General features: G+C 38.1%; 1 protein-coding gene across 18 annotated transcripts in view; it reads left to right on the top strand.

The window, feature by feature from the left end:
• Window positions 1-16,589, top strand: part of PLCB4 (phospholipase C beta 4) — a 419,870-nt gene extending 403,281 nt beyond the window's left edge. For 7 of the 18 annotated variants that reach the window (XM_033185629.1, XM_033185625.1, XM_033185628.1 and 4 more), the window contains 5 exons: window positions 3,917-4,018; window positions 8,114-8,171; window positions 8,611-8,697; window positions 12,039-12,075; window positions 14,272-16,589. In XM_033185629.1, coding sequence (XP_033041520.1) covers window positions 3,917-4,018; window positions 8,114-8,171; window positions 8,611-8,697; window positions 12,039-12,075; window positions 14,272-14,360 — 373 coding nt within the window. In that variant the 3' untranslated portion in view covers window positions 14,361-16,589. The remainder of the gene's footprint in view (window positions 1-3,916; window positions 4,019-8,113; window positions 8,172-8,610; window positions 8,698-12,038; window positions 12,076-14,271) is intronic. The other 11 variants (XM_033185634.1, XM_033185627.1, XM_033185626.1 and 8 more) reach the window with 5 other exon arrangements.
• Window positions 16,590-23,214: the final 6,625 nt, after the last annotated feature.

The raw sequence follows: 23,214 nt of genomic DNA, 5'->3' as shown, positions 1-23,214 counted from the left end.
TGCAAATAAACTAGAAAATCTAGAAGAAATGGATAAATTTCTGGACATATACACCCTCCTGAGACTAAACCAGGAAGAAATTGAATCTCTGAATAGACCAATAACAGGCTTTGAAATTGAGGCAATAATAGCCTGCCAACCAAAAAAAGTCCAGGACCAGACAGATTCACAGTCGAATTCTACCAGAGGTACAAAGAGGAGCTGGTACCATTCCTTCTGAAACTATTCCAATCAACAGAAAACAGGGAATCCTCCCTAACTCATTCTATGAGGCCAGCGTCATCCTAATACTAAAGCCTGGCAGAGACACAACAAAAAAAGAGAATTTTAGACTAATATCCCTGAAGAGCATCCATGCAAAAATCCTCAATAAAATAAATACTGGCAAACCAAATACAGCAGCACATTGGAAAGCTTAATCACCATGATCAAGTTGGCTTCATCCCTGGGATGCAAGGCTAGTTCAACATATGCAAATCAATAAACGTAATCCATCACATAAACAGAACCAGTGACAAAAACCACATGATTATCTCAATAGGTGCAGAAAAGGCCAACAAAATTGAACAGCCCTTCATGCTAAAAACTCTCAATAAACTAGATATTGATGGAACGTTTCTCAAATTAATAAGAGCTATTTATGACAAACCCACAGCCAATATCATACTGAATGGGCAAAAACTGGAAGCATTCCCTTTGAAAACTGGCACAAGACAAGGATGCCCTCTGTCACCACTCCTATTAAACATAGTGTTGAAAGTTCTGGTCAGGGCAATCAGGCAAGAGAAAGAAATAAAGGGTATTCATTTAAGAAAAGAGGAAGACAAATTGTCCCTGTTTGCAGATGACATGATTGTATATTTAGAAAACCCCGTCATCTCAGCCCAATATCTCCTTAAGCTGATAAGCAACTTCAGCAAAGTCTCAGGATACAAAATCAGTATGCAAAAATCACAATCATTCCTATACACCTATAACAGACAAACAGAGAGCCAAATCATGAGTGAACTCCCATTCACAATTGCTTCAAAGAGAATAAAATACCTCTGAATCCAAAATCCAACTTACAAGGGATGTGAAGGACCTCTTCAAGGACAACTACAAACCACTGCTCAATGAAATAAAAGAGGACACAAATAAATGGAAGAACATTCCACGCTCATGGATAGGAAGAATCAATATCATGAAAATGGCCATACTGCCCAAGGTAATTTATAGATTCAATGCCATCTCCATCAAGCTACCAATGACTTTCTTCACAGAATTGGAATAAACTACTTTAAAGTTCATATGGAACCAAAAAAGAGCCCACATTGCCAAGACAATCCTAAGCCAAAAGAACAAAGCTAGAGGCATCATGCTACCCGACTTCAAACTATACTACAAGGCTACAGTAACCAAAACAGCATGGTACTGGTACCAAAACAGATATATAGACCAATGGAACAGAACAGAGGCCTCAGAAATAACACCACACATCTACAACCACCTGATCTTTGACAAACCCAACAAAAACAAAAAATGGGGAAAGGATTCCCTGTTTAATAAATGGTGCTGGGAAAACTGGCTAGCCATATGTAGAAAGCTGAAACTGGATCCCTTCCTTACACCTTACACAAAACTTAATTCAAGATGGATTAAAGACTTAAATGTTAGACCTAAAACCATAAAAACCCTAGAAGAAAACCTAGGCAATACCATTCAGGACATAGGCCTGGGCAAACACTTCATGAGTAAAACACCGATAGCAATGGCAACAAAAGCCAAAACAGACAAATGGGATCTAATTAAACTAAAAAGCTTCTGCATGGCAAAAGAAACTACCACTAGAGTGAACAGGCAACGCACAGAATGGGAGAAAATTTTTGCAATCTACCCACCTGACAAAGGGCTAATATCCAGAATCTACAAAGAACTCAAACAAATTTACAAGAAAAAAACAAACAACCCCATCAAAAAGTGGGCAAAGGGTATGAACAGATACTTCTCAAAAGAAGATATTTATGCAGCCAGCAGACACATGAAAAAATGCTTATCATCACTGGTCATCAGAGAAATGCAAATCAAAACCACAAGAGATGCCATCTCGTGCCAGTTACAATGACAATCATTAAAAAGTCAGGAAACAACAGATGCTGGAGAGGATATGGAGAAATAGGAATGCTTTTGGTGGGAGTGTAAATTTGCTCAACCATTGTGGAAGATAGTGTGGCGACTCCTCAAGGATCTAGAACTAGAAATCCCATTTGACCCAGCAATCCTGTTCCTGTGTATATACCCAAAGGATTATAAATCATACTACTATAAAGACATGCACATGCATGTTTATTGTGGCACTATTCACAATAGCAATGACTTGGAACCAACCCAAATGTCCACAATGATAGACTGGATAAAGAAAATGTGGTACATATACACCATGGAATACTATGCAGCTGTACAAAAGGATGAGTTCATTTCCTTTGTAGGGACATGGATGAAGCTGGAAACCATCATTCTCAGCAAACTATCGCAAGAACAGAAAACCAAACACCTATGTTCTTACTCATAGGTGGGATTGAACAATGAGATCACTTGGACACAGGGCGGGGAACATCACACCCCGGGGCCTTTTGGGTGGTGGGGGGCTGGGGGAGGGATAACATTAGGAGAAATACCTAATGTAAATGATGAGTTGATGGGTGCAGCAAACCAACATGGCACATGTGTACCTATGTATCAATCCTGCACATTGTGTACATGTACCCTAGGACTTAAAGTATAATAAAAAATAAATAGAACAAATAAACCCATGGAAAAAGCACTTTTCAAAGCAACAGCAGTAGTTTAGCTCTTACTCAAACCCCTGGTGGTTGTGTTTCTTCCTCATGATCACAACCATTATTCTTGGTTACAAATCTTTGCTTTCTAGACATTTGTCTGCAACATTTGGTCACTGGTGTTTGCTGAATAAATGAATACAGAAAGGTCAATTTCCTAACAAGTTATGGTAAAATCTGAGAGTGATCTTCTTGGGTCCAGAGTTTCTATACATGTTCCTGCTGAAGTGGCTCTAGGGTAGCTGAGTGAGCAACTCTCCACTTCAGTGTTGCCCATCTCGTTGGATGCAGAGCAAATAGCAGTGCCTAGGTAATCTGACTGCTTGGATACTGGTTTCCAGGCAGTGCTTTCAATAGATCTCCATAGGTTGTAGAAAAAAATTTTTGTAATCATATACTATGTAGCATTTAAGTTTTATTCCTTTAATGCACACATAAATAAGTGTGTGTCATGCATACACATGCATTCACACATTCACACATACAGTGATTGGTCACCTGCAAACCTACTTTTTTGCTGTTCCTGTGCTTCCTTGAAACCATTTAGTCCCTTTCATTCCCATGGCTGATAGAAACAGGAAGGCTGTTTGTGAGGGTCAGAACATTTTCTCTCTCTTTTCCAGCCCATCTGGTCCCATATAATATGAGGCAAAGCTGAGATCTTTATATTAATAGGCAAAAATACTGTCTCCTCATCACAGGCCATCACTGTCACTTCACCACTAGGTGGCCACTGCCCCTCAGAGATCAGCATCCATATAGCTTGGGGTCCCTTCCCTCCTTTTTCCAAATACAGAAGTCGATGAGCTCGATAATAGAGAAGAAAAAAAGAGTGAGAGGCGTAAGCCTAGTCATATTACTATAAACAGAAGTATTTTTGGTTTTTTTCATGTTTAAATTATGTCTATATAAATAAAATGTAAACTTTACCATTGTAACCATTAAGTGCATGGCATTAAGTACATTCACATTGTTGTGTACCCGTCACTAACACCCACCTCCAGAACTTTTTCATTTTCCCCAGATGAATCTCTCTACCCATTAAACACAAACTCTACATCCCCCTGCCTGTTTGTTTTCTTGTTTTTAATACATAGGGAAAGCAAGGAAATGCGAGCACACCAGGCTAAGATTTCTATGGAAAATAGCAAAGCCATCAGCCAAGATAAATCTATCAAGAATAAGGCAGAACGGGAAAGGTAAGTCTGAGAGTGCTCACTGCAGGAATATGGCGTTGACTTGAAGACACAGTCTCAATTTTCTTTACATGTGTACACACAAACACAACTGAGACATAAAAACAATTGTGACTTTAGACTAGGAATTCTGCTATTATAACTGCAATGAAGATTTGTTATTATCACTGTAGAACAATCGTCCACATTTTCTGGTTGCTTACTACCACCAGTAAAATCAGTTTACATTCAATATATATGTGCTGCTTTACAAACAAAGTTGTATAAAATATGACATAATATAATTCTTTTTTATTTATTTATTTATTTTTTGCTTGCTTGTTTTGAGATGGAGTCTTCTTGCTTTTTCATCTAAGCTGAAGTGCAGTGGCCCAATCTCAGCTCACTGCAACCTCCGCCTCCTGGGTTCAAGCGATTCTCCTGCCTCAGCCTCCCTAGTAGCTGGGATTACAGGCATGTACCACCACACCTGGCTAATTTTTGTATTTTTAGTAGAGATGGGGGTTTCACCATGTTGGCCAGACTGGTCTTGAACTCCTGACCTCAAGTGATCTGCCTGCCTCAGCCTCCCAAAGTGCTGGGATTATAGGCGTGATCCACTTCGCCCAGCCTATAGTCGATATAATTCTGAAGCATCCTTCCCAGGTTCCATTGGGTCATTCTGCAAGCCTCTCCCCTGCTCAGGTGTCAGTCTGTTCTGGATGGGCCAGTTCTGAATAGCAGCAGCAGTCAGGGGGATGGTCTTCTTCAGTAGTCCTTCACATGGGATCATCCTTAAAGCTCCCATCCTGTTTGTCTCATTTGTCCTTATGTTAGGTGAATTTTCTGGAAGCAGATCAAGACAGGAATTGAGGTGCTTGTGATTCACTGAGGAAGGGACCTTCAGAGAAAGGGCATGAGGAAGCAGGAAGGCCCAGGACAGGCCCTAAGCAAGGATGTGGTCTCACCTAGGGTCCCCGTAACCTCAAATAAAAAATTGTACCACAGATTTGTCCCTCTTTGAAGCAAGAGTACCAGGCTTTTGTGTTTCTGTATTAGGCAGCCATTGGCTGCCTGAGGTTTGGGGAAGGTTTGTGTGACCTCCATAGAAGGTGTCAGGTGCAAGCCCTTTAGACACAGCTGGTAAAGGGGATCTGAGGAGCCATCAATAGTCATGTTACCCAAGGGATAGGCACTGAATTCCTAGCGATCACCTGTGCTGCCTGTCATCCACCTCGGGAAATCTCTGAGAATACAAATGCTGTCAGCTCCATAACCACTACGCCACCAGCAGTTAGGGACAGTGGGGTTCCTTCTATGGGGAGAATAATACCTAGCATGAAGGTGGCCTTCTGGCTGAAGTCCATGTCTCAGAGAAAAGCTGTTTTATGAGCCAGGTACAGTGGTTCACACCTATAATCCCAGCACTTTGGAAGGCCGAGGGGGGCAGATTACCTGAGGTCAGGAGTTCGGGACCAGCTTGACCAACATGGTGAAACTCCATCTCTACTAAAAATACCAAAAAATTAGCTGGGTGTGGTGGTGCGTTCCTGTAATTCCAGCTACTCAGGAGGCTGAGGCAGGAGAATGGCGTGCACCCGGGAGGCGGAGCTTGCAGTGAGCCAAGATTGCACCACTACACTCCAGCTTGGGCGACAGAGCAAGACTCCATCTCAAAAAAGAAAAGAAAAGAAAAGTAAAAAGTGTCATTCTCTGGATGTTATTCTCAGATAAGCAACTTTATTTAAGGGCCTTATATACATGGAAATGACACCTTCTTCAGCTTGAAAACACCAAATATTCCAGCCATGATAAAACCTCATTAATTTGAACTGTTTTAAACTGTCCAAAGTGAAATATAGAATTAACCATGACAAATGTGCCAATTAATAGCTTTTTACCATCTTTTTCAAATATGTGACAAGGTGGACTTTAGCTTGGTTGAGGTCAAATTATCTTTAATTTGGAGTTACTGCTAACTTAATTAGCAAGATTCTTAAAATTTATCTTATTTTGAAAACTGTACTTATTCATTGTAACTTTCTATTTTTATTTGTGCAACTGTATGGGGGTACATGAGAAAACTTTACATGTATACAATGCCCAGTGATCAAGTCAGGATGTTTAGGTTGTCCATCACCCAAGTACTATACATTTTTGGCTAAGTATTGTCACTCTACTCTGCTATCTCTCATAAGTTTGTATCCAGTGGTAGGTGGTTCCAAAATATCTACGAATTGGCTGTTCTTTAAAAAATAATTTTTCTATACCAAATAATAGTTATATTCTAAACCCATACTGTGTGTATGTTTGTATCCGCTTTATCTAACTAAGGAGAAATAAAATTTAAAAATTTGTCACAGCACTAAGAAAGATATATAGAAACTGAAAATCATACTTAACATTTTTAGATCGAAGAAGACATTTTAACAGAAATTACCTAATGTTTATAACTGAATGACAATGCAAACATTATTTATCAATGTGTAGAGGGTAGTTAAAGTGATATTTGGAGTGAAAAGTACAGCCTAGATGCATATATTTTGTAAAAGATATGAAAATTAATGAGCCAGCCACTCAAAGAGAATATGAAGTTGGAAAAACAGAGTGAACCCAAAGATCTCTGATAGAAAGAAAGAAATTTAAAAAGCAAAAAATACTGAAATAGAAAACAAAATGCAATAGAGGGCATTCATAAAAACAAAAGCTTATTTGACAAGAATAAAAATCAGTTAGCTTCCACCAAGACTAAAGAAGAAAGAGAGAGAAAGCATGTATTAGTGATGTTAGGGATGAAAAAGGGAATTAACTACAGAGAAAAACCAAGTCTACTATTAAAAAAAAAAAAAACTACAATAAATTTGAAATGTTAGATGGAGTGCAGAATTGCTTTGAAAAATATAAATATCCAAAACTGACTGAAAATGGAGCAATCCTGAACAGACTGACAATGATTACAGAAGTTCAAGAAGTTATAGGTCTTTTCACTCATGAAAAACACTCGACCTCACCAGTAGTCAGGGAAATGCAAGTTAAAACAGTGAGCAATGCCATTCCATAGGAGCATCTAACTGACAAGAAAGTCTGATAGTACTAAGAGTGGGCAGAAATATGGGGAAGGAGTAACACCCAGACACTGCAGATGGAAATGCAGTTGGGACAACTGGATTGGAGTAAGGAGGAGCCTATTTGTACCCTGCCAACTGGCAAGTCTGAGTATACACCCTACAGCAGCCTTTGCCTATGTGCACAGGAAGATATACACACTTCATCCACTCATCCATTTATTCAACAGACTCTTATAGTGTCACGTATTACAGGGCCCATGCACCCGATCATTGTAGCGTTGTTTGAAAATAACCTACTTTTTGTTAATGGCAATGAGGAAATAGTGTAGTCTGTTCATAAATTGAAAAAATCCATACAGCAAATGAAAATAATGAAGTGGTTTGGAACATGGATGTATCTCTAAAACATAAGAATAAGTAGTAAGCCAAGGGGAGAAACCCAGACTATGTTACTCTATGGGTACATATAGAAAACACATGAAACAATACCAGCGACATCAGCATCATGTGGGAGCTTATTAGAAATTCAGACCTCCCACCTCAGGCCCACTGAATCAAAGTCTCAAAGTGGAGGGCATAATAGCCTGGTTTTTATCATCTCTCCAGGTGATTGGTATACACAGGAAAGTTTGAGAAGCTCTTATATTACACATGGGCACGTCTATATGTGGCTTAAAATATTAAAACGTGGGTGAGAGGATCCACACCAAATTCACAATAGTGGTTACCTCTGGGGAGAGAGGAAGAAGGAAAACTGAATCAGGAAGAATACAAATGGGGCATTAATTGCATCTGTAACTGTTTATTGTCTTTAAAAATGTCAGATAAACATGGCAAAACACTAATATTGGTTAATCTGAGAGATACACACACAGTTTTTAAAATATTCTTCTCTGGACATTATATGTTTGAAAATACTACAATAAAAATTAGAAAAATAAATCAACAATTCCATCCAGAGAATTTGATGGAATATAGCTCTTTCTTATTTGATATAATATTAATTTCGTTCAATGTCATACCAACCATTATTTGTGCCCATTGCTTTTAGGCGAGTCAGGGAGTTAAACAGCAGCAACACTAAAAAGTTTCTGGAAGAAAGAAAGAGAGTAAGTATTTTATTATATTTTTGGCATTCTTCCTTTAAAAAACTATAAACAATAACTCATGCTTAGCCACCAGACCTCTAGCTAATTTGCTTAATTTGATTTTTCTGTACATTAAACATTCCAGCTTCTCTGCTCCCTGAAAACTGCAATAATCTCTCACTAAAATCTTTAAGATAATGATTTGGCACCGTTTTACACAGAAAATGAAGCCAGGTTTAGTCATCCATAAGTCCTCTATTATTTTCTACGATTTTAGCAGGAAAGATCTTCCCAGAAAGAATTACGAGTTTAAACTCCACAAATTTTGAGGTGATTTTTTAAAAATTATTATCTCTTTCACTTAAATTATAAAGTTACAAGTCATCTCTCCCTGTTTTAAGATTGTAACCCAAAGTTTATCAGAATTTTTTTTAATTTTTATTTATTTATTTTTTTGCAGCTCGCAATGAAGCAGTCCAAAGAAATGGATCAGTTGAAAAAAGTCCAGCTTGAACATCTAGAATTCCTAGAGAAACAGAATGAGCAGGTATTTTACCTAAAATATGTAAAAACATGTAGGCAGCTAGCCAATTTGGGGTACACATGCCGTGGCCCACAGTGACCAGTGGCTTTTTGCATATCGTAATTGAAAGGTGGATAGAAGAATTTGTTGCCCATTACTATATTTTCTCCATTATATCCAAAAAGAAAAGAAAGTACCTGTTTTTGGAGCAGGAGCAGAATCTGGCTATGCCAAAAAAAAAAAAAGAATATTTGGATAAATTATGGGGATTCTAAGAATGAAATTACTAAAAGCGAGAGTATGAAAAAAATAGATTACAAAGTATTTCTTCATTTTCACTTAGAGTTTTATAATTTGCAAACTACAGGCAAGGGATATGATGTTTAAAAGCAAATGAGAGAAACCACCTATTTTCAACCTCAATCTGAAAATGAAGTTTAAAAACCTCCCTGGGGCTTACAGGTAGAATCTAAAGTCATGAGCCCCCATCACTCTACAACCACTGAGCATGAGTAGATACCGTAGTTTTGGTGCTTTTTCCCAGCAAGACGAGACACTAAATAAAGAAATATGCACAAATAAAGAGTTATCCAGGCCGGGCGCAGTGGCTCACGCCTGTAATCCCAGCACTTTGAGAGGCTGAGGAGAGTGGATCAGGTCAGGTGATCAAGACCATCCTGGCCAACATGGTGAAGCCCCACCTCTACTAAAAATACAAAAATTAGCCAGGCCTGGTGGCGTGCACCTGTAGTCCCAGCTACTTAGTAGGCTGAGGCAGGAGAATCACTTGAACTCAGGAGGTGGAGGGTGCAGTGAGCCGAGATCGCATCACAGCTCTCCAGCCTGGGTGACAGAGTGAGACTCCATCTCAAAAAAAACAACAAAAAAAAAGGAGTTATCCCAATTCCAACTGTTTAGTTAGGCCAGTGGGCATATTCCAGCACCAAGAGAAATGTATTTTTATCTGGTGCATAGTACAGATGGGCACCTTTGCAAATGGGCTACAGCCCATCAGCAACCTTCAATTTGTTGGAAATCCCTCCAGTTCCTGTGACAACAAGACCCTCAGTTATCGTTTAAGTATCAGACAAATGTCAGTTCAAATGTTATTCTTTAGGTGTAATTGGTATAGAAATTATTATTCCTAGGTACTTCAATGTAAAAATGGAGCGGTTTTGATGAAATATGTACTTGTGCCACATTGTTCCTTCCTGTTTTCTCCCATCTATAAAACAATCTTATTTAAGGAATACTTTTTTCCAAAGTAAATGGCTCCCCTTGAAGAATACTTAAGTAGGAATTATACTAAAAAGTACCTTTGAGAAAGTTAAAGAAAAAAAAACATAAAATCATTTTTTGTATGTCAGTAAGGTAACAGATAAATCTGACTTCTAGTTTCAGATTCTTTACTTTTTGGTGGACAGAAATTTTATTCATCAACATACTTCCTAGTTATGTTTCCCATTTCCTTTTCAGCTAAATGCTTCTATTCATAAGCAAGTCCACTCCAAGGGGACAATACATGTTATTGTCCCCATAGGTCCAATTCATTTGACCAACTCATAAACACATCACATTCTGATACAAGTTTCCTAGCTTATGGTTTTGCTCTTAAAGCACTTTTCAGAAAGTGCTTCTGGGGTAAATGTAGGAATATGAATAAGGATAAAGCCATCATCTCCAAAGCTTTAGAAGCCACTTCAGTGATTCGACAATGGGTAGGGATAAGGATGCCTTGGAGAAGGTTTTTAAAAATTCTCCCTAGAAGAAGGGCACAGTGAAAGGTAAGGCACAGTTATGTGTTAGTTAACTAAATTAAGAAACTACTTGGAAATTAATTGTGTTGCTTAGCAACAAGTTTGACTAAAGAATGTAAATGTGCTCAGAATTACTCATCACTACAATAGTGGTGTATGCCAGAGCTAGAGAATACAGTCATCTTGTGTCGCTAGTTTCAGAGCCGAAGTACATAATTTTTAAAAATCACTTTGAGCTTTTATCCTAATACATGACTAATTCAAGCCACACCAGAGTTCTTGCATTAAACTGCTAGATTAGTGATAGCTATATTGATTAGACTGTATTGGGAGAGTGCTGGCTTTTTGTTCCAGAAATTCAAATAATGTCTTTTAAGGTCTACCACCCACGACTGATACTTTGAGTCACAAAAGCTTGGGAAAGCATAGAACATGAAAAGGCTTGAGATCTGATAAAGATTTAATGAGATTCAAGGAAAAGACATTTAAGGTATCATACTGATGCTTCTGGCAAGCAAAGAATTTGGACTTGAATTTCTGTGTTAAGCTTTGCTTTAGAAATATGGCCTGTTCAATTGCAAATTGAATCCCAGATCTTTCTAGTATTTTTGGCATTTAAGGGTGAGAAAGCTCTCAATTCACAGTTACTCTGTATGGTACAACATTGTCATGGGCACAGTGCAAAAGATACAGTGACTTCACTTCTTTACTCATGAAAAGGCAAGGTCTGGAACTATACAGTATATCTCCCTTCATAATCAGGTAAACATTTCATCAGCAAGAACAGTTCTCTGTCTCCAGACAATTCAAACTTCCACAACAATATGCTAAATAATTGTTAAATCCCAAGACTTTTTTTCTAAGCCAGAGATAAATGTAAACATTCTCCCATAGTATTTCCCTCAAAGATTTCTTTCTATTTTCCTGTGACCCTACTCCTAATCAGTGTCCCAAATCTCCCCTTCCAAAGCAAGGCCTGGAATGGATTCAGTCCATTAGCTAATCCAGTGTTGGGGGCACTGGCAGAAACAAACCAAGTGGCAGTATGTTTTGGTCCTGATTCTGGATCCTCAACTTCTAAGCTATTTGTAAGCCACTTTATGTCGTTGCCTACTTGGTCAGCAGATTATTCGCTTAAAACTCTGAAGGTTGGGGATGTTTTTCCTACTTGAGTTTTTTCATAGACCTCCCAGCTACACAGTATATCTCATCTGTCTTGACATGTACCATTTCAAACATTAACGACTCCATTACTGTCACACACTCGAGTCTCAAAAATTGATTTTTGTCATCAATCCTATCATTTTATACAGAGAGGTAAAAGGTTTTGCTTAAAGGCTAGGTTCTCCACTTAACTGTCACAGGAGAGAGGCACAGTCTGGGGATGACAGGCGTTGGTTGTTTGTTTTGTTTCTTTTTTTTTTTTTTCTGTTGAGATCAACTAGGGGAAAGTTTGTCACTGAGGGGTGTGTACGTGTTTTATCCTTAGCTTTTTGCTTTTCTGTATATGGTTTTGCATTCATTTCTCAAATTCACTTCAATATTCATTTATTTTCTTTGCTTTGTATGTATGACTCAATTTTGACATTACTATTTTTGTACAAACAGCTTTTGAAATCCTGTCATGCAGTGTCCCAATCGCAAGGTAGGACCGAAACTCTGATAAGCAAGACATTGCTTTCCTTCTCGACTACGTCCGTATTCTCTGTGCAGTCTCCATTTATGAGTCACATCTGGTCACAACTAATATCTGAAGGGTTTGGATTTAAAAGCTTGACTATTCCATGCTTGGATTTCTGATGTCATATTCATGCCAAAATGCCCAGAGTCTTTAGAGAATTACTTCTGAGGGTATTTGAGCCTGTATGTTCTGTTGCAGATCTGGGAAACAGATCATGGTAATAAAGACATAATCAGAGCAGTGATGTGCAGCTGTCATTTGGACTGACCACAGCTAAGACAGGGTCACAGAGTCAGATCACTCACACATGTTAATATGACTCCAATTAATTTTTAAAGCACCCAGTAAAAGTTGGTTGGTGGTTTTTAATGACGGAGCTGTGCTCTGCGTGTAGAAACATTACACGATGACTCTTGTCATGCTCTCTGCTAAGTCCCATCTGCTAAAGACCCTGATCACCCCTCATAAGTAAGGTGACCATATAATTTATTGTCCATACCCGGATAGTTTTGAGAGTGAAAGGCAGCTCTGTTCGTAATATCTAGGACTACAGGCATAAACTGGAATTGCCTCAGACAAATGAGAATGAATGGTCACCCAACTCATACAAAAACTTAGCTGTTGGAATAGTCTTATAATGTCCTGTGATTCTTCCTTCTACACTGTGATCAATACTTTCTTCAGAAGCTAAAGGGGGAGAAGCACAGAGAATCGTTTTCTACTATTTACTGAACATGGAAGTACTTAATTTCCAGTGCTGATAATGTTTCACTGTCATCCCTTATGAATACTGTTTGTGTCATAGTTTCATGTTTGTATATTTTTCTCCATTTCTTCATTTCTCTATTAGAGTATTACTATACTTTAGGCATAAAAAATATCTGGACAGAGGGAACCACCCATCCCAAATTTACACAGAAAGATTTAATTCTTTGGTGTTATTATATCCATCCTCACCAAAATGAAACTTAATGCCAAAATATAGAAGTAAGAAGAAGAAGGAAATCACAGTATAGTCTATGGGTTAAATTAATTTTGTCACAAGAATTCATTTGGAAGATGCTTCTCGTATAATGTACAGAGTTGACCAAACCCCCTCCCAGTAACCTTCCATTTAGTTGGAATATCTAAGCAGACATGAATATTAACATCAGGGCACTTCAGAATCTGCCTCCAATTTGTATCTTCATAGGTCCATGTTTCTATTTTCAAATGTCCTTTATCTCAAAGCAGCGTGTCACTAAAAAAAGAAATGGGCAATCCTCATTCCTCAAAAGATACGTGCATTGGGTTGGGCAAACGCATCCAGGCTACCAATTGGATAATAAAAGCTGAAATGTACTATTTGATTTTTTCCTGTTTCCAAGCAAGTATTTCTCACCAGACGCTGCCCCCGTCATACCCCCTTTCCTCTTCTCGAATTAGCTTGTTGTCTTAGTGACAATCTGAACTCATGAGGTTGAATTCACTATTGCTTACTTCCTGGTAGTCCATAAAAATTACCCTAGAGAAGTAAGAGCCCACAGGGATAGAGTTTGCACAATAGGATTCCTGAAGGCCTGCATGTTCCTGTAACATTCCATTTACAGAAGACTCCAGCTGGTCCAGTGTAATATGCTCTCACCTCAACTTCTCTATCAATTAGATTCTTAGGGAATTACTTTTAACTAAATTTCAGGCTATTTAGGAAATAAGTTGTACATAAGCAATACTTATTCTAAATGTGATAAAATTATCTACACAGTCAAAGCAACGTGTCAATCTGTAGAAACGAAATCAAACAGTTTGTGGTAAGAAGTGGCAAGAAGTAACCTGCCCTTTTTCAGTCTAAAGATGAAGCAAGTGGTCTACCCTCTTTTCAAGTGGTTCTCCTGGCACTGTGTAAACCAGTCCTTCTCAAAATGTAATGTGTATAAAAACTTCCTGGAGATCTTGTTAAAATGAAGATTTTAACTGATTCAATAGGTCTGGGGTAGACTCCAAGATTCTATGTTTCTAAGAAGGTCCCAGGCAATGCTGCGCTGCTTCTACGTGGACCATATTTTGAGTAGCAAGAATGTGGTGACAGGATCCTATTTATGGGAGAAGAGAGGCCAGGGTTTTTAAGTGCCTTCAGATAAGGATTTCAACACACGTAAGGCCATGTTTCTGATGTTATAGGCGAAGGAGATGCAGCAGATGGTGAAATTGGAAGCCGAGATGGACCGCAGACCAGCAACAGTAGTATGAAACTCCAAAATGCAAACTGAAGCAGCAAACCCACAAAGCATCAAAAGATTCACTCACAAACTTCTGAACACAAACTCCGTGGATGAAAGCTGTTTATTTTGTTTCCTTTATGTGTAAACAAGATGATATCTGAAACCAGAGAGACTTGGAATGTCTGATTGACTTCTATTTAACAGCTTGAGTATTGCATTTCCTTGGCCAAACAAAAGTAGCTACAAATCCACAAAAATTTACTATTCCAGTAAGGCAGAGTTTAACCATTGATAATACAACTTAAACATGTTTGCTATAAAATACCATCACAAGTAAATGAGCTTGGTGTTAACAACTCTCCTTTGTGATGCCTTAGGACATGTTTGAGCTGCAGCAAAAAAAAAAAACAAAAACAAAAAACAGTGCATTCGCAATTTCATAGCAAGTGCATGCACTAGGAAAAGAAAACTCTGTCTACAAATGTATTAGCAGAAGTGGTGGTCTGCTAGACAAATAATTTTGCAAAATTTTTCTACATCTAAGTTACCTCATCAGTAAGTGCCGTGTCTCTACCATGCCATCAGAGGCTAATTTCCTGTAAAAGTTGTGGAAATTGTTAGAACAATAGAAAAATAGAGCAGTGTATGTGTGCCAAAACTCATCATTACTCAAAGGAGAACTGTGTTAGGCACATTTAAGAAAGTTGACATCTGACATTGCTTTATAGGAATTGTTTCCGCAGATTCCAGATACTACAATTCACACCATAAAGATTGTGAAGTGATTATTGGCAAACGTTTGTAAATGTGACCATGTATAAAGTATTTATACTCTTTAATTCACACTGTTAGAGAGCAAAATCATCTAAGTATTGCCACATGACAAGATTAGTAAGCAGGAATACTAGAACTATGTTTGCATGATACACAAGCACCAGTAAAGACTAATCCATACAGACACAGTTAACCTAATGCCAAATAAATACTGGTTAAATAAATGTATGGCACAGAATATAATTTGACTATCAAGACTTTTAGCATAATGAAAAAGTCTATATATATGTGTATATGAATTATGTGGGCATTCTTGATACTTCAAGTTCTAGTTTGAAAAAAATACATAACTAATTTAATTTTACACAAAAATATTTATGCAGATTTTCAGAATTTCATATCAGGAAATGACCTTTTTATGTCTGTTAAATATCAAAACAATTGCTACAGTGTTAATCTGCATGGTCTTTAAGCCTGTTGTAGTTGAGATGCAGACAGTGCATGAAAAAGTATTCCGCTGGGAATTGAGCCATGCCACCAAAGCCAAGAGGAGCGCATGGAAACCCGGTAGTCTAGAACTAATCAGATTACTGATTTTAGTGCACAGCACCAAATGAATTGTTGTATATGCTTGTACAAATTGATTCTGTGTGTTCCTCTGAACAAAGCGGAGAAAATGATGATACCATCGACATTGAAATTAAACTTCCAACTTCTCTAATAAAAAATTAAAATACACATAACACTCGTCAGAGTATTTGCTCCCAAGATGCATTCTAGCAAATGTTTTGCCTTTTTCATATGCATGATCTCATCGTTATTTTCGAAGGGGGCTTATTAATACCTCCAACATGTTTTTCACCCAAATGATGCAAAACATGCAGATTCTAGTTGACTTCAGATGTAATATACTTGTTTTTCTCCTATTTATGATTTGAACTGGATTCTGTAAATCTCTGGTTCTTAGTTTCCTTATCTGTAAAACAGTGGAGTTAGACTACATGTCTTTTGGCACTAACATCTCATGAAAAATTATGGTTAATAAAATATCACCATATTTAGATTGCCAATTTTCAAAGATTCTGAATGGCTTCTCATCATCAAATCAAATCAAATCCAAGAGCTCAACTGTGCTCACCATTCTGTAACACTTGACTAAATTCATCACTTGCCTCCTCTTGTTTCTGCTTTGGAGAGGTACTACTAGTTTTTCCATTTTTCTTACTTCTTCTCTGGCTTTTCATCCTCCTAGACCACCATAAGCATTTATATTTTCCAGTGTTATATATGGAACCAGTTTTTGTCTTTAATCCAGGTTACTTTTAGTATTTGAGACATCATACCGTTAATCCATTGTAGTAGGATTAAAATGTACACACAACTCAAATGTGCAGCAAAAAGATGTGTTACCTGCTATTGTAAGTTCGTATTACACTCAAACCTTGCATTCTCCCTTATTATGAAGAAAAATTAATTGCCAGTTAAAATAACTCAGCTCTTCCAGTTATTAAAAAAAAAAAAAAAAAAAAACATTTTCAGGGACATGTTTAGTTACTTGATAGTCAAATTCCTGTTAAAGGCCCTCCCCATTCAAGAGATCTTGCTTTTTGCCCCAAATGGCATCTGGGTGTGAGGGAAGCTAATGTGTCCACCTGGCAATTGGTAGGAGCATCTGGTTTCCCCATTGTTGGACACGTCCTAACTGCACTCTACTGCAGCTTTCCACCCCAGTGGTTCAAAGTCCCTGCTCAGCCAAGTCCTCATTCTGGTATCAGTTTATTCCAGCATTCTTCTGGGATATGCAGAACTTCCAGGTCTTTGGGGGCTGTGCAGGAACCAATGGTGCTGTCTCAGGTCCATCCATCAAAACACTCCTTTGGTCATTTGTCAGCTACTAGGGCCATGTAGTTCCAATACCACAGAGGCTTCTAAATCTAGGAGGCTTGAAATGTTCCAGAGCAATGTTCCAAAATGTTCCAGAAAATGTTCCAAAAAGCAAGAAGCAAGCAAGCTTTATGCTGGCCCCAAGACTATCTGGGTTTATACTATATCTTGCTTCTCCCACCATCAGAACTTTTTGTTCTGATTTGGGAGCCAGGGTGCTTGAGTCTCAATTCTTACCTTTATTCTTTCTTTCAGCCCAGAAAAGATATTCAACTACCCATTCCTGACTGATGGAATACCCATACAGTACTATACTTCTCTTTTCCTAAGTAGGTTGCTCTTCACCTTTTGGGGGAATAAAAGGCTTCATGGAAAAACAGCCAGGTTACCAAGTTAGGGAAACACATCAGAAAGTACCATCTTTCATCAAATCCAAGGCATTATTGATCATAGCATATACCATTATTTTATATACCACACAGAATGAAAGACACTGCCAATTAAACTATGATAAACCATCCAGTGATTGTCAAGGCACATCCCAATTTCAGAGATGTTAAAATGTGAAAAATATATACATCTTGGAATCCATGAAATATGTAGTATTCCAAAAGTAGTATACAAACTCCTCAACCCTAAGCCTTAAGGAGGAGAGGAAGTTTTAAAGATAGGAGACAAGAGAATCATTTTATCAGAAAACTTAAACTAAGGAACCATTCTGCCACCAAGTTTCAAATTTAGCAATGAGCTTCCTGGAAAGCAATTCCAAAAGGGAAAGAAATCTATCTTTCACTGTCTTTATTTGGAGAATCTTCTGTTTGCTTTAGCTGTTTCTTCCAATCACATGCCTTTGATTTCTACTTCTTTGCATGTAATTCTCAAATATGTAATTCTAGCCTTTACCCTTCTTTCCGGAAGCTCTGACTCTCCCTCTCAGATTTCAATAAATAGGTGGCCATGTGCACATTGCATGCGATTAATTAAAAAAAGAGACCCTTTCTCCATCTGTCCTCCCCACATATTTTAATAGTCCATAACCAGTGCTAAACCTTGGGGCCATCTTTTTCTGCTCCATCTCATTTCCTCCAGCCCCCAATCTGTTCATAAAACTTACGAATTCTGCCCTGTCTTGAGAACTTCCTTCTCCTTCCTTATAACTCAATGTTCAGAATTTTAAACTTGCTGTTCAATTTCTTTGCCCTCCAAATCCCTTTTACACAGAGATTAATCTTCCCAAATGACTCTTGTAATCGTATTACCATTCTGCTTGTAAATGCAGAATTCCTGTCTACTACCTAAAGAATAATGTTGAAATTAGTGTTAACAGCATTCATTTTCTGCCCCCAACATGCCTACTCATTTTAATCAATATGAATTTATCACTATTCTTTGTTCACATACACATAGTACACATCTTTTCTAGCCACATTACATAATAATGCTCTATTAAGTCTTGAAAAGCAACCTCCAAAAATACCATTTCCAAAAGTTCTCTCATTCTCCCAAGCAAGAAGTAACCTGCTGTTTTTCATTTGTCCATTTATACTTTAAAAGCTATTTAAGCATGAGAATTTTCCACCAGTCTTGACTAATTTCTTTTCAGGCTTTGTTCAGTTGCTTTTTAAAGAACAGGTAGTCACTAGCTATCGAATGACTAAGTTATTTTCTATGAAGTAAAATGAAGGATTTGTAACCATCTGTGTAGTCTCTTGGGCAGGGCAGGAAATGCCTTTGAAAACTTAATGAAAAGAAGCTTTTTTGCAAAGTGTCTTTTCAATTCCAAAGAAAACAATTTTTCTTAATACTTACTGTTAGCATACTTTTAAAACAGTGCAATGATCACAGTGGCCATCAGGGATCTAATAGTGTGGACCCATCAACATTGAGAGATTATGGAGAATGAAGAGGGAATACTCCTATTATTTTATTAGTGAGGTTATCTTAGGGATGCCTCATTCAAAACCCTAAATAGCTTCTCCTTCATCACTTGCGCAAGTCTAACAGAAGGCCACACGTTTCTACAACTTTTCTTTGATGCTTGGCATTGAACAGAATCTCAAGCACACATTTTAATTGCATCTTTAATGTCATAATAAATCCGGGTGGTGCCTCTGGGATGAATATTTATGAGCCATCTTCTTTAATAATATCTTGTGGAAAACGTTCTGCTCTGTAGGTTAGAATAATGAAAAAATATTAGGCGGGTCGGGGGAGTAGGGAGATGGTTAAAATAGCAGCATCGTTGCTTTTACATTAAAAAATAGGTGTCTACACTGTACTTATCGTGATAAATGATGCTGTGCCTCTTCCACTCCTTTCCTCTCCTAGCATTACCTTCTTGGAAGTTCAGGATAAGGGGCAATTTCTGAAGTACTTCATCCTGGAATTTTTTGAGTGTCCAGCACAATAAAATTAGGAAAAATTTCCAATGATGGCCAATTTAATATTGTATACCTAATCACTTGCACCAGGACCCAATAGCTTTAGATGAATCAGAATGTACCAAAAACAAAACAGACGGAAAAAGGATTTGACCATCTGTCATCTCAGAACTTTGATATCGTATAATGTGAATGAGGAAATGTTATACTGATCCATCAAAATTGTTTACCCTTTTCAAGCAATTCATGGATTTTCTCAAAATTCACATGCACCTTTTATTTTTTTTTTTTTTTTTTTTTTTTTTTTTAGTTACCACTGCTTTTTTTTTTTTTTTTTTTTTTTTTTTTTCACTTTTTTTTTTTTTTTTATTATACTTAAGTTCTAGGGTACATGTGCATGACGTTTATATCTTATATAACTCCCCAATGCAATCCCTCCCTCCTCCCCCCTCCCCATGATAGGCCCCAGTGTGTGATGTTCCCCTTCCCGAGTCCAAGTGATCTCATTGTTCAGTTCCCACCTATGAGTGAGAACATGCGGTGTTTGGTTTTCTCTTCTTGTGATAGTTTGCTAAGAATGATGGTTTCCAGCTGCATCCATGTCCCTACAAAGGACGCAAACTCATCCTTTTTATGGCTGCATAGTATTCCATGGTGTATATGTGCCACATTTTCTTAATCCAGTCTGTCACAGATGGACATTTGGGTTGATTCCAAGTCTTTGCTATTGTGAATAGTGCCGCAATAAACATACGTGGACATGCACCTTTTAATACTTCTATCTTTTGTTTTTCCTTAGAAACATCTCAGTATTTTGTTAGGGTGTGGTATTTATAGCACAGCCTATTGAACCCTATAGACTGTATCCTGTATTATGAATTCACTTCTCCTACATCAAGTAGCCATATAAATGGTTAGACATTTCTTCAGCATTGAACTAACTTTATTTGTTCATGGATTAAATATTTATTAGAAAACCACTCTTATTCTCTCTACCCTTGTAACCCAGCTACAACTCATTCTGCTCACCACACAATAGCCAGTAAGTGGAGAGAAAAGGAGTTGGAACGAGGAAGGTGACTTTAGTTCAAAGAGCCAGAAAACTGAGAATATGGCGGACTAGCATCCTAAAGTACCATCTTTGGTCAGTACTCATTTCAGACTCTTTATGTTAAGGGCAGTGGGAAGAGGAGGAGTTGGGATCAAGAGGTGACCAACAACTGCAGACGTGAGTGCCAACAAGGGTCTGAGGAGGTTGCAAACTACTTTGTCTTTGGTCAAGTCACAGTGTTCCTATAAATCTTTAGCAAATCATAGTTAGTTGTTTACATACTTCCTCTTTAATCCCAGAGTACAAATACAAAATTGCTATTTTTGTATTTTACTGTGTGCCCAAATCAGCCTAGCCTGTGTGCAGGAACAGGAAAAGGCCCCTTAAACAAAACAAAACAAAATGGGGTCAATTATGTTAGTTCTTTTAGTGTTTCACTGTTACACTCTTTCAACTTTATTTTATTTTATTTTTTTTAGAGACAGAGTGACTCTGTCGCCCAGGCTGGAGTGCAGTGGCACTGTGTTGGCTCACTGCAACCTCCGCCTCCTGGGTTCAAGTGATTCTCCTGCCTCAGCCTCCTGAGTAGCTGGGATTACAGACACACACAACCATGCCTGGCTAATTTTTGTATTTTTAGTGGAGTTGGGGTTTCACCATGTTGACCAGGCTGTTCTCAAACTCCTGACCTCAGGCAATCCACCTGCCTCAGCCTCCCAAAGTGCTGGGATTACAGGCATGAGCCACCACGTCCAGCCCTTCAACTTGTGTTTTTTTTTGTTTTTTTTGTTTTTTGTTTTTTTTTTTTACCAGTAATGCACTCTATTTTAAAAACGTATCAACAATTTTAGCTTTAGGCCATATTCATATGGTAGGTGGGTGGCATTAATGGCCCCAGTTTGTTATTGACAAAATTATTTAGAACAGTATATAAAATTACCCTGAGGTTATGTGTATACTGTGTAATGACACATAAATGTATTGTGTGTTTGGACTTGGATCCCATCCCCAAGTATCTTATTATGTATATGCAGATATTCCAAAATCTAAAAACAATCTGAAATCTGAAACACTTCTGGTCCCAAGCATTTTGGATAAGGAACACTCAAGCTGTAGCAGCAAGCTTGACACAAGTGAAGGCACATTTTTTTTTCTTCCCTTTGAGTCTCTGACACTGCCATGAGAGCACGTGAGAGGGCTGGCCTGCTGGCGGGTATGGGTGACTTGCTGAGAGTTAAGTTACCTCATCCATTTTACCAGCTGACAATAGATGTATCAGCCTGAAGCTAAGATCAGCCACACCTTTCCCAGAGCAGTGGGAACACCCAGCCAACTCATAACCACATGAGAAATAGTGAACAGATGTTGATTTGAGCCACTGCATTTTGGGATTTTTTGTTATGTGGCCATAACTAACTGATACAACCAAGCCCTGGGAACAGGAAGATGATAAAACAGTCTCATTTCAAAGTCCCAGAGACTGCAGCTTTCAAAAGCCACTGGAATCACTGATAAGCATGGAAATGGTTTTCTCAGGGAGTGATTCCAGCTGCTAAGCCTCTTGTTTGATGTCTCAGGTTTCTTTTTATTGGTAACCTTCTGAGGGTCTGCTGTTCAATTCCTCTAACCTGGACTGCTGATGCTTTCAACTAACTTTGTCATTTGACAAACACCTCCTCCTCCTCCTCCTTCTTCTTCCTCCTTCTCCTATTCCTTCTTCTTTTGTCTTCTACTTTCTCCCTCCCCCTCCCTGTTTTTTCATTTTTTTGGTTTGCTTTTAAACCTTCTCTCTTCTTCCTTTGGGCTCCCTGGTCACTCAAATGCCATCCTGCCACAGTCTTGGATACTAATATTAAGTAGCTGCTTTCGGACTGGTCTGTTTGAGTTATGGGTCCTAAAACTGCAGATAAGTGGGGAATTACTTTACCACCTTACTTTGTCCAATTGCATAAAATATGGGACACAGATTTTTTAAATGCAGTAGTCTAGCAATGGAAATATATGGTATTGAGTAGTTACACTGATTTTAAAGCAAAATTCTTTAAAAATATAGCAGCATATATTAGATATTAATAAGAGAAATGTATTTAAATATACTTAGAATAATTTAAAAGTGTATTGTGTTAACTAATATATATGCTGAAATAAAATTCACCAAAGTAAATATATTTTCTAAGACTTGGAAGTCTATTAAGCTAAATATCTGCCAATCTTATGTCCCAGCAGTTACACTCTAAGAGAAATGAGTGTAAGCCAGGCATGGTGGTACGCACCTGCAATCTAAGCTACTTGGGAGGCTGAAGATATAATTCAAGGCTATTCCTCCTCTTTAATCCCAGAGTACAAAGTAGTGTTCTGTGATCACACCTGTGAATAGCCACTACCCTCCAGCATGCAATACATAACGAGACCCCATCTTAAAAAAGAAGAAGGAAAAAGAAAAAAAGAAATGAGTGTATTTGTATGTGTTCATCCAAAAGCACGTTCTTTATTCATAATAATAAAAAGCTAGAAACAAATCAGATGTGTACCAATAGGAGAATGGATTCATAAAATTTAGTACGTTCACACAATAGAACACACCCAAGTACTTACCTTATGATTCCACATACATGAAGATCAAGGAAAGGCAATGCTAATCTTGAAGGAGAAGGTCAGAGTAGGAGTCCTCTCTGAAAAAACCTTCCAGGATGATGATGGTCTATGCAAGCAGTTCTCGAAGTGTGTATCAGATCCCTTGGCAAGCCGTTGTATCCCCAAGAGACTGTCAGAGGGTCTGTAAAGTCCTCTTGTTTCCGATCCATCTCTGTGG

Source organism: Trachypithecus francoisi, unplaced genomic scaffold (assembly GCF_009764315.1).
Source record: "Trachypithecus francoisi isolate TF-2019V2 unplaced genomic scaffold, Tfra_2.0 Lachesis_group21, whole genome shotgun sequence".
NCBI lineage: Eukaryota > Metazoa > Chordata > Mammalia > Primates > Cercopithecidae > Trachypithecus > Trachypithecus francoisi.
This window is presented reverse-complemented; position numbering and strand designations above follow the sequence as displayed.